At 36.0% G+C, this 10,765-nt stretch overlaps 1 protein-coding gene across 3 annotated transcripts; it reads right to left on the reverse strand.

Annotated features, from left to right (window-relative positions):
- Positions 1 to 285: 285 nt before the first annotated feature.
- PQL3 (PsbQ-like 3) lies at positions 286 to 1,693 on the reverse strand. 3 transcript variants are annotated; one of them, XM_079045294.1, is made up of 4 exons: positions 1,533 to 1,676; positions 1,328 to 1,428; positions 980 to 1,098; positions 286 to 815 (listed from the first exon to the last, which is right to left on the reverse strand). In XM_079045294.1, exons 3-4 carry the CDS (start codon positions 1,032 to 1,034, stop codon positions 316 to 318), a joined length of 555 nt encoding a protein of 184 aa, XP_078901420.1. In that variant the 5' UTR covers positions 1,035 to 1,098; positions 1,328 to 1,428; positions 1,533 to 1,676; the 3' UTR covers positions 286 to 315. The 3 variants fall into 3 exon arrangements, with proteins under 3 accessions (XP_078901420.1, XP_078901419.1, XP_078901421.1); XM_079045293.1 differs by lacking the exon at positions 1,328 to 1,428 and having other exon boundaries at positions 1,568 to 1,693; XM_079045295.1 differs by lacking the exon at positions 1,328 to 1,428 and having other exon boundaries at positions 1,533 to 1,672.
- Between the last annotated feature and the right edge of the window lie 9,072 nt (positions 1,694 to 10,765).

Raw genomic sequence — 10,765 nt, forward strand, 5'->3', positions numbered from 1 at the left:
AATAATTGATGTTTTGGTCTCGAATGAATGCACGGATCGATATTGTTTTAGGTGTTTATTTTTTGCAAATTTTGTTTGTATTAATATGAATTTTTTAAACAAAAAGTTCCATTCCATTTTTATTTTATAAATTCATGTAGTATACGTGTTCGGTATATGGGGGTATCATTAACTTATCGGGTCTTCCACATGGAAAACTAATAGAATAATCTGACTCTTAACATAATAATAACAATAATAGGCATATTGACGGATAACATAATATATCCTTAAAATAACATAATATATCCTTAAAATAATACGTTCTACTTGTAATTAAACTTTAGATAAAATATCATCAAGAGTGACACCAATATCCTTATACAATTTCCACACACGTGGCACATCCTTATCTCTCGCTGCATAATCTAATCCTGTGACATCATTAAAAAGTTTGGAATAAAGATTCCGAAGTTGAGGTCTTTCATTTCCAGGCTTCCCTTGAATTATCGTATAAATGTCTTGTTTCAAATAAGAAGCACTCTTCCTCAATTCCTTTTGCGCCTCTTTCCATGATTCCAATTCCAACAGATCTTTCACTTGTACCAAACTCATCGCATGTTCTCTGATTCCATTCTCAGCTTCCTCCACTGTCTGGTCAGGAACAGTCATTCTAAACATGTCTAGAATCGAAGATTCAGCTGCATATGCTTGTTGGGAATGGAATGGAATTGGAGAAGAAAGGAATAGGAATAGTGATGTTGCCTTTCTTCTTGTGATGTGGGTGTGTTTACAATGCAATTTTGTTTCTTGCATGCGCTTTTCATTGTGTTTTCCTGCACATGAACATGTGAACAGTCAAAATGGTATTAATTCAATCGTAATAATAAGAAAATTATACATTTCAATTTTATCGATGGTTGTGTGAAGTTTTATCATATTAAACAATTACTAACAATTAAAAAGTTATCCAAAATTGTGTAACGCGATTTATCTTTACCTGGAAGAGCAAGAACATCAAAAGTTGTCATCGTCTGCCAAAGTAAAGCAACCATTCTTCTACAACATGGACATCTTGTTTAATGTTGAGACTTGAGAGTAAATGTGTCAATTATTAGTCTGCAAATAAGAATAACATTAGGGCTAATTTCATCGTTTTATATCATGCCTCATTAGGTATAATTTAGTATTTTAGTATATTTTAGATTTTAATAAGAAAAAGAATGTAATGCAACCATTCTAATACCATGCTACATTTGATTAGGGACATTGTAATGTTTTCTATGTTGTAATAAACGTTAAAGAATATTATAAACGTTACCTTAAAGAATAACTGAGACTTAATTACCTTAAAGAATATTATAAACGTTGACGATAACCAATTACTTGTTGGAACACAAAAATTTGTTCATATCTCTAGCAACCATGTACATAACCTGCTTCGTACAACTTATAACACATTCTTATTTCAGATATCAAATTTCGACAGAGATAAAATCAACAAGAAATGACCATATACAATTGTAAATTAGCAACGGAATACTACTATTAACCTCTCTTAATCAATGATAGGGACAGAAAACATTACGGAGCCACAGAGGAATCGGCAGTGAGCCTTGAATACTTTTGCTCTTCATGTTTCTCTCGCTCAAATTATCTTCGATTTTTCCAAATACATTCAATAATGAATGGCTGAAAATATGAGACACTAGCTTTTAGATATTTGCGATATTTTACAATTTTAGCCCTTCCCTATCCATTATTTTCTCAGATAGCACCAACGCCAAAAGCATGGAGCAGAGCAGCTGCTTGACCTTATTATCGTTTTCTTCAATTGTGTGCCACTTGCCAAGTGTGTTGTAACCGGGTTTTCTAAACTTTTCATTTTTCAAATTTTCCGAGCTTGAAACTTTATCTCCATCACTTGAATTTAATTTAATTAGATTTTACAAAACAATCATTTTTCACTTTTTTTTTGCCAAGTCAGACATTGTGCCGGTTTTTTCGGGTTTTATAGCCGAAACTGATTATTCCGGTATTTATGATCCAATACCCTAACTAACCGGTCCGTACCCGGAACTGGTATCGAACCAATTGCATAATATCGGTCCGGTAACATCCCTATGTTAATGTATTGTTAATGTATATGCTTTATTTTTTTTCATTCTAATATATAGGAGATAACTAATGTAAGATAAGATATGTGCAAAGTTCTTGAAGTTCTCTTAAAAAGAAACTCATGTGGAGAAAGAAAACTCCAACATATATACACATATATGGTCAAATCATATTGATATAAGATACACTAACAACTAATTTTGATGCCTATTTAAGATATATAATTGCAATCGCTTTAGGATATATTACGAGTAACCTCAATGTCATATCATACCGGTATAAGATACACTAACAACTAATTTTGATTTTTGTTTAAGATATATAATTACAATCACTTTAGGATGTATTACGAGTAACCTCTTATGTGGCATTGAGGTGGCATCATGTGGAGCTAAAATCGCATCCAAATTATTGCATCATGATTTATGTCATTTTTAATTTTTTTATATTCCTTAAATTATATAAACTAAAAATAATAACGTGGCATCATAACATCCTATTTCGGTTTTGTTTGGGTCGTGAGGAAACATATGTTTTCGTAAGAATCCACGATGAAGAAACATGATTCACATGTAAGAGTGTAAGAAAAACTTAACATTTACACTCTTCAAACCTTCGGTGTTCAAACATATCATATGCAAGAGCATGTATGAAACTATAACATACTAACGTCACTACCAAATTTACAACTTAATCCTATTAGGGCCACAAAGTAGAAAGTGTAGTGGTATGATCATCGTCTAGTAACGAACAAACATCCTATAAATAGCTAGACAAAGCACACAAGGAAAAGAAAGTATGTTTCATCAGGATTGAATGAGGTGGATCAAACCTTCATAGGCGTGACCTTGTTATTCCAAGGTAAAATCATTTGCGACATACACACGGGCCTTAAGGGGTGTAATCCTTATTCAACCTAATTTTGGTCTTAGATGATTCCATTGATTTAATCTGGTTCATTGTTTCTAAAGATTTCTTAGTTTGGTGTTCATATCATTCATATCATAGAGATCTGATCTTTAGTTCTAGTATATTGACACATTGATTGCACCCTAGTCTATGAATCTAATCTAAGGGAGCAAGTAGAGTTCAAGTTTTTGTGGAGTTCATGTTGGAACAATAACCTGTTAGTATGGTCTTCAGACTATTCTTGTAATGTTTATTACATATGAGGTGCAATTATAGTGTGTACCATAATATTTGTCATATGACATATCATGTCCCTAGGATTAATTTATGTAGTATGATGGATATGACATTTATTCATAACTTGGGGACCTATTTTGTGTGGTTCTAAATACTTTCCATATGGTGTAATTGACAAATAAATACACAAATTTGAGAGGGCGTACGTTTTAAGAGGGAATGACGCTTCTTCCTTCTGCATTCTTAATCATCTTTATAAACACTGTTATAGTGTGTGTAATTTAATCCATCAAAATCAATCATTTATACATCATTATATGAAGTGGAAGAATCATAATATAGAGATTGTCATCTTCAACATCAATGGGATTTCATATTCTTCAAGTAAGTATTCTTCAACTAATCTAGGGTTCTTCGTGTATATGTATCTATTAATCTTGGAGTGTGCGTTAATTACAAGATGTGGTATCAGAGCATGGTTTAATTTAGAATTATCAAGCCCTAAATTTCAGATTAAATTTATGATTCATGCCCTAACTGAAACAATGACGTATTAGAATTTTGAAAAACCCATATACTCCCTGATTTGGGTTTGTTTGTAGAAAAGATTTTAATGACACAACAGGTTATTAGGACATTGATGTTTAATCTTATCCTAAAAACGTAAAAGTCCTCTTTTCTTTGTGCTCCCATTCATCATATTTTAATTCACTTCAATATTCAGAAGACGAGAATGTTTTGTTTTTTGAATAATGAGACTAATTTCAACCCTAATTTAAACACTGAATGGGCCAAGCCAAAGCAATGACTGTCTGAATTTTTCATTAGTTTGGAATCAAGTATTTTTTTTCCTAGAAAAGTAGTCAACATTCATTAGACCAAATATTTCTTTGCTAAACTTATATTTTCTGTAGTGTGTTTGAATCGAGTTTAAAGAACAAAATCAAGAACATAAATCGTTAAGAACACAATCGTAAATAAGTTCTATTTGGCTCGTTGATTCGTCTGAAAGAGTATATGAGTACAAGAGAGAGAAAGTGAATGAAGTGCTCAAAAGCTACTCTCTACTTCTATACTATCTCTATTTATAGGGTGATACAAACTCTCAAAAAATATGTAAGGACTAGACATTACACCTCGACATCTAACAGTGCCTTACAAAATACATACATAGCGAAGTGCTAGACTTCAACACTACAAAGACCAAATAGGACTTCGACACCTCACTAGACATTTCGACACTTACAATCTCCCCCTTAGTGAGAAGTGTCGAACTCATGCCATCAGCTTCATGGTCTGGTGAAGTACTCTACGAACCTCTATATACCAAATAATTGTCTTTCGAATTTCAGCCTTATCAACTGCCTTATTCTGTTTGCAATTTTTGAGACGAACTAAAACTCTTGTATATTGAGAGTTATTGTACCTATAAGGAAATCATCCTTGTTGTTTACTTGAAGCTTCGAAACATCAAGAGTGCTTAGAATATTTGTCACATTGATCTGGTCATTCAAGTTCATCAAAGGGAAGTCAGCGATCGAAAAGTCACATACTACATTATTCGCTCTGAAAACAAAATAGCAAAAATTATGCAGTTGACCTTCGAACAAATTCTCGCTTGAAATATTCATCACTTTAACAATATTTACTGGAGACCATACTTCCTCTTCTTTATTACCCAAAACTGCATGAAATTTCATTTTTAGTCTTTTATATTCATCTTTGTCATCGAACTGACCAACCAACTTATATTGTGCAGAAATAAACATCATGTGATTTATCGGAAAATCAAGTTGGTTAAAGTCAGAGTTTTCAGTCTCATAACTCTTCTTTGGAGCTTTATGAAAATCATGCATTTTCCCCAAAGAAACAACTTGTTCGATAGTTTCATAGCACCAGTGTTTACTGGGATCACCCTTGTTCAAACCTGGTGGATCATTTTGTATTACCCTCAAAATATTGTTTATTTGTCTTTTCCTTTCAATTTCCAGCTCCAAATTCTTCTTCTTCTCTTCTTTAGAAGGAGTCATCTCAATGCCTTTCCCTTAATGTCCCTTATCATCTTTCGAAGGAGGTGGTTTCAAACATGAACCTGAGCCTCTAGCACTTTCTCCAATAACAATCCCTTTCGTTATCGGTCTTGATGTTGTAGTTGTAGAAGTGGTTGTCAACGAAACTGGAAGTGATGTAGAAATTTGAGTCGATATCACCTTCCCTACAAGTGTACGCTTATCGGCATCTTTCGACGGGCCAACACCTCCGCATCCTTTTTCTCCCCCTTGCACCATATGCTTCGCAGGTGGAGCATTAGTTGGTAATAGAAGTACCAACTTAAGGATGGGATCAAGCTCCGCCTTGATGTTTGATTTGATAGAAGAGATCATCTTGGAAATAGATTCTTGAGAAACTGAAGATTGTTGGGAAAGATCAACCTTCAACAGAGATTCTTTTAAACTGCTCAAAAATTCCTCCAACTTTTCAAAAACTTTGGTATATTGTTCTGTTTTCGCATCAAGTTTGGTTGAATACAAGGTGTTATATTCCACAAGCTTTGTTATGAAATCAGCAATGACATCAACTTTGCCATGAAGAATTCAATAATTCTTCTTTATCTTCTCCATTTCTTTCGTCATTTTAGACTTAAGCTCTGCCACATTGAGATTAACAGAATCTTCCAACTTCTTAACCTGCTCAACAAAAATTTCATGACGTTCTTTTGCAACATGACGAAGTTTTGTAACCTCATATTCAAAATTTCGAGCATGATGCTTTAATCAATCAACATGTTGTTGCTCAATTTGCGCCATTACAATCTTAAGGCGATTCTCCTGAGATTTCAGCATAAACTCCACTTTAACCCCAGAAACAAAGTTTCGTCCTCCTATATCAGCTTGGTTTTGTAACAAAGAGTTAAGCTTGTTGTTGAGAATCTTAAACTGTTTTCTTGACATAAGCAGATTATCAGGAATATTGTCTTCTTCAGGATCGAACTGTAAATCTGCAAAAGAAACCATAACTTCATCATCATCAGGTTCTTTTTCTTGAACTATCATTTCTCCTTATGTGGATTGAGAATAGAAAAGGGTTGTGATTGGTTCATGCATGATTGTGGAGAATGTTGGTGAAATTATAGAAGTAGGAAGTGAAGATGGTATTCGAGAAGATAAGGGTGGTAACGAAGTTGAGGTATCAAGTAGTGTGGTTTCGATGGTAGAAGAGAGAATAAGTGTTGTAGGAACAGTATAGGTTTCAAGAAAAGAAGTACCAAGGGCTTAGATATTCATCATCCCTTCACCCATAGTGAAATTTGTATTCGTATCAGATACGCTCACAAGGATGCCTGAGGTTTGAACCTCCTCCGTAGCGGACTCAGTTAACGAAACCTCTGGTGATGTGATTGTTGCCTTCTCATGGATGGAAACAGACGGATGATCATGCAAATTGGAGGTTGTTTCCATATTAGATACGTGCACATTGCCACCAGGATTTTCAGTCTCCTTGAAAATCGACTTTACTGGGGAATCCCTTTGAAGTGAACCAAAACCAGTATCATTATAACGAATGGCTGACCTTTCGCTTTCACTTTCAGTATCAGTTTCAACAACAACTTCATCAAGTGGATCTACATTCTGTCTCTTCTTTTTCGTGATATTTTTAACCATTTCACGAGCTTGTCTTTTCTTGGAAGCAGGGGACACAGAAGCAAGAACTTCTCGAATGAGCACCTCTTATGGTAAGTTGAGGTTTGCTAATCTTCTTTTTCCCCTTTGGTGAAGACACGTGCTTAGAAACTTCTTGAACTATTGGCCTTTCAGGAGAATGATGAGGTCGATGATCAGGATTCTTTGTTCTTTTGAGAATGCCTGTCTTTGAAGGAACAACCTCCTTATGAACTTCTTTCTCCACACTTTCTTGAACAGGTTTTGTAACCTCCTTCTCCACATGCTCGTTAACAGATTTTGGTTGTTCAGTCTTCTTTGTTTTCTTAGAAGCTTTAGCAGCCTTCGATGTACCTTCAGCCCCCTTTGACAAAAGAACCCCAAAATAACATTTGGGTTAACAGATGTCAAATACTAAACTAGAATCGGATTTGTTGGATCAATTCTTCATAACATGGCATCAGGAATGCGAGCCACACTCGGAAAAAGAATTGGATCATCAGTAACCAGTTTTGGAGTCTGCAACAACGAAAACTCCACCTTTTCATCTTCCGATGGAATCAAAATCCTTTTTTTTCGTATACATCCTTCAGAATTAAGCTCCAGTATCTCGCACAAGAGACACCATTCGTTACATTGGTATGAGAGATTCTTGTACCAAACTCTTCCCATAGTTGAGTGACATAATCGACATTTAGATCATAGTAAAGACCTGCAATCATCGCATACACCTCCAACTTCGCCTTATCAAGCCCTGAACTATGACCAGTCAAGCATCGTAGAAAAATAACAAAAAGGAAATTCCACACACAAGGAAAATATGACTTGCAAAATTGACTAATCCCTGTGAGAGGTGGTTGATGACCCATCTCATTAAACATATAACAACCTGTTCATTCGTTACTTCATAGAATGGACCTGTGTACGGAAGCTTCATGATTTGAGAAAACTATCGCTTGGTGAGATTTTGCAGTTTGTTGTTCGTCGGTTGGAATGTCACACCGCCGTTGATCACATAAGGGATAACCAGGTCATAGGAACAGAGAATGAAGACAGCATGACAGTTGAAAGAACAAAGGGATTTAGGGCTTCAATCAACATATGCAACTGTTCAGGATATTGAGTAACGCCTGGCTGTAAACGAAGATTTGAACTTTGAATCTTGAGCAGTGGTTGGGAAGTCTCATCTTTATTTGTGGTGTTGGAAGGATCAACATTGCCAGTTGGAGCCGTCATGGTTAGGGTTTGCAAGAATTGTGTGAATACGATTATCTTTGAAGAATTTTGGGGAAAATTTGACCAGAGAACATCAAGTCTTCAATTTCCACCATCAAATTCCTTTTATAGTCGACGTCTAATTTGAATTCGAACTGGTAACCAATCAGATTCTGCCACGTGTAGCCTTGGTTATGGGGTCAGTTACCGTAAAAGTCGCCACGTTAGAAAAAATGATCATCACAATTTCCTAAAAACCCATGAAATACTGAATCATCCCATTCGCCGAACGGTTTGTTGACCCTAATGAGATAAGAACCGTCACTTGTTTCGAACTGTAGAACAAGTACACCAGAAGTTTCGACATCGAGAGAACACTAGGCCTTTGCTATGAGGTTAGGTCCATTCGCTTTTGGGATTGTAAAGCAAAATCATATGCCAGACTTTGCGAAATCTAGGTTTCGAATTGGTATTATCCAAAATCTCAGGGATTCCAATGCAAACGTGTGCCAAATAATAAGTGGGAATCAAATTTTTTTTTAAAAATGTGCAATTAGTGACATCAAATAACATTTGACGCGAAAGCAGTTGGATCCCGGGCAAAGATCTCTTCATTCGACATCATGAGAGATGACGAACTGCTTGCGTGGTTTCCTGTGAAGTAATCGAATACTCCTCAATGAGTATCTAAGGGCCTCTTTTTGCATTGGTTTCGAAGGTAGGCTCAATTTTGCTCAATACCACAACTTAACATAAGTGTGAGTTGATTGAACAAAATTACTTGTATGACCAGTGTAGTCAAGAACAAGTGTGAGGTTGGATAATATTTCGAAGTGACTAGAATTCAAAAAGATATTCAGACAGAAAGCATATTCCAAAAAAATAAGATTTGGATCATGTTGGGTAAAAATGTCTTGGTTAAAGAACAGTTTTTGAAGATCATGCATAACGAAAGGATATGATTTTGAATATCGAAAAGTGGTACTGAAATAAATGTCTCATTATAATTTTGAACAGAATGTTCACCATCAATTCCTTAGAAGTTGGGATTGTTGCGTTTCACCATCATCACGGAAAAATCAATCAGGATCATAAACACAGACTGGTGCAATATTAGGACTCAGGTCTGTGTTTTGGACTTATGGACTTAATCATTAAGAGCTTAATGAAGAGTTTGGCTTAATGGATGAGTATGTTGGGCGTACAAGTCTGTACGCTAGGCGTATAAGCCAAATAGCATGTACGCTTAGCGTACAGCTGAGTACGCCTCGCCTACTCAGCAGGATTGGACTTCGATGTTGGGCTTCGGTTTGGGCCATCTTTTGGGCTTAGTTGACTTGGGCTCTGTTGGGCCATCAGTTTTGGGCTGATAATTATTTTGAGAAGGCCTACAATGGGGTTGGGCCCAATTTGGAAAATTGGGCCTTGGGTGGCTAATTTTTGTATTTGGGCCTTTTTAGATTATTAGGTTTGGGCTTAAGTCTTAGCCCAAACTAGGTAAGGGGTAAATTGGTCATTTACCCTAGTATTGGTCTGATGGTTTGGACGGGAATCCAATTATTAATTGAATTTTATTTGATATTGATAGCTCGGGGATTCATCAACCAGCAGCCAGGGATTATCTATGAGATTCGACAGTGCGAGGTGAGTTTTCCTCACTGTACTTGCGGGTCGGAGGCACCAATGTTGGCCCATTGGATTGATATTCGGTTATACATGTTATTGTACTTTAGTGATCTTTTAGATCAGTATCCTGATATATAGGATGATGGTATGCTTTAGTGATCTATTAGATCTGTTTGACTGGCTGTAGATTGTTATATGATTATATGTTATATGTGCACATGTTTGGTCGGTGGCTGAGGCTTCACTGCTTTGTGCGTAAGCCAATAGGTCGGGGCATTTTAACCCGATGGTTGAGGTCCTGGGGTATTCCAACCTGATGGTTGATTGGACACATAGTATGTTGGCATTCCAACCTGATGGTTAAGGGCCTGGGGTATTCCAACCCAATGGTTGATTGGACCCATAGTATGTTGGCATTCCAACCTGATGGTTAAGGGCCCGGGGTATTCCAACCCGATGGTTGATTGGACCCATAGTATATTGGCATTCCAACCCGATGGTTGAGGGCCTGAGGTATTCCAACCCGATGATTGATTGGACCCATAATATGTTGGCATTCTAACCCGGTGGTGGAGGGCCTGGGGTATTCCAACCCGATGGCTGATTGGACCCATAGTATGCTGTTATTGTTGTTGTTATCTGTTGTGTGGTGGTATTTTGGGGGAACTCACTAAGCTTTGTGCTTAAAGTTCAGTTTATTGTTTCAGATACTTCAGAGGACCGTGGCAAGGCGAAGGCGTGACCGTACACATCATTGGTTTTACGGCTGAATGGATCTTGGGAGACTCTGATTTTAAATAATATTTTGGAAATACTAATTTTGTAAACACTTTTATTAGTAAAAGGGTCGTTTTGAAAAGTTGAAACTTTTAGGATGTTACATATGGTTATCATTCTTATACATACTACTATTTTTCTTCTTATTTGTGTTTCGTTTTTCTGATATTATTTTGATTATCATTTGTATGGAAGATATGATTTTTGAATGTAGATTAGTTTCAATATAAAAGAGTATTAATATC

Source organism: Lactuca virosa, chromosome 4, assembly GCF_052849685.1.
Source record: "Lactuca virosa cultivar CGN04683 chromosome 4, Lactuca_virosa_CGN04683_v6, whole genome shotgun sequence".
Lineage (NCBI taxonomy): Eukaryota > Viridiplantae > Streptophyta > Magnoliopsida > Asterales > Asteraceae > Lactuca > Lactuca virosa.

Excerpts from the sequence above, each read along its gene's own strand:
- PQL3 (XM_079045293.1), bottom strand. The coding sequence starts at position 1,034 with ATGGTTGCTTTACTTTGGCAGACGATGACAACTTTTGATGTTCTTGCT. Across the intron at positions 816-979 it reads TGATGTTCTTGCTCTTCCAG|GAAAACACAATGAAAAGCGC; the intron begins GTAAAGATAAAT and ends GTTCATGTGCAG.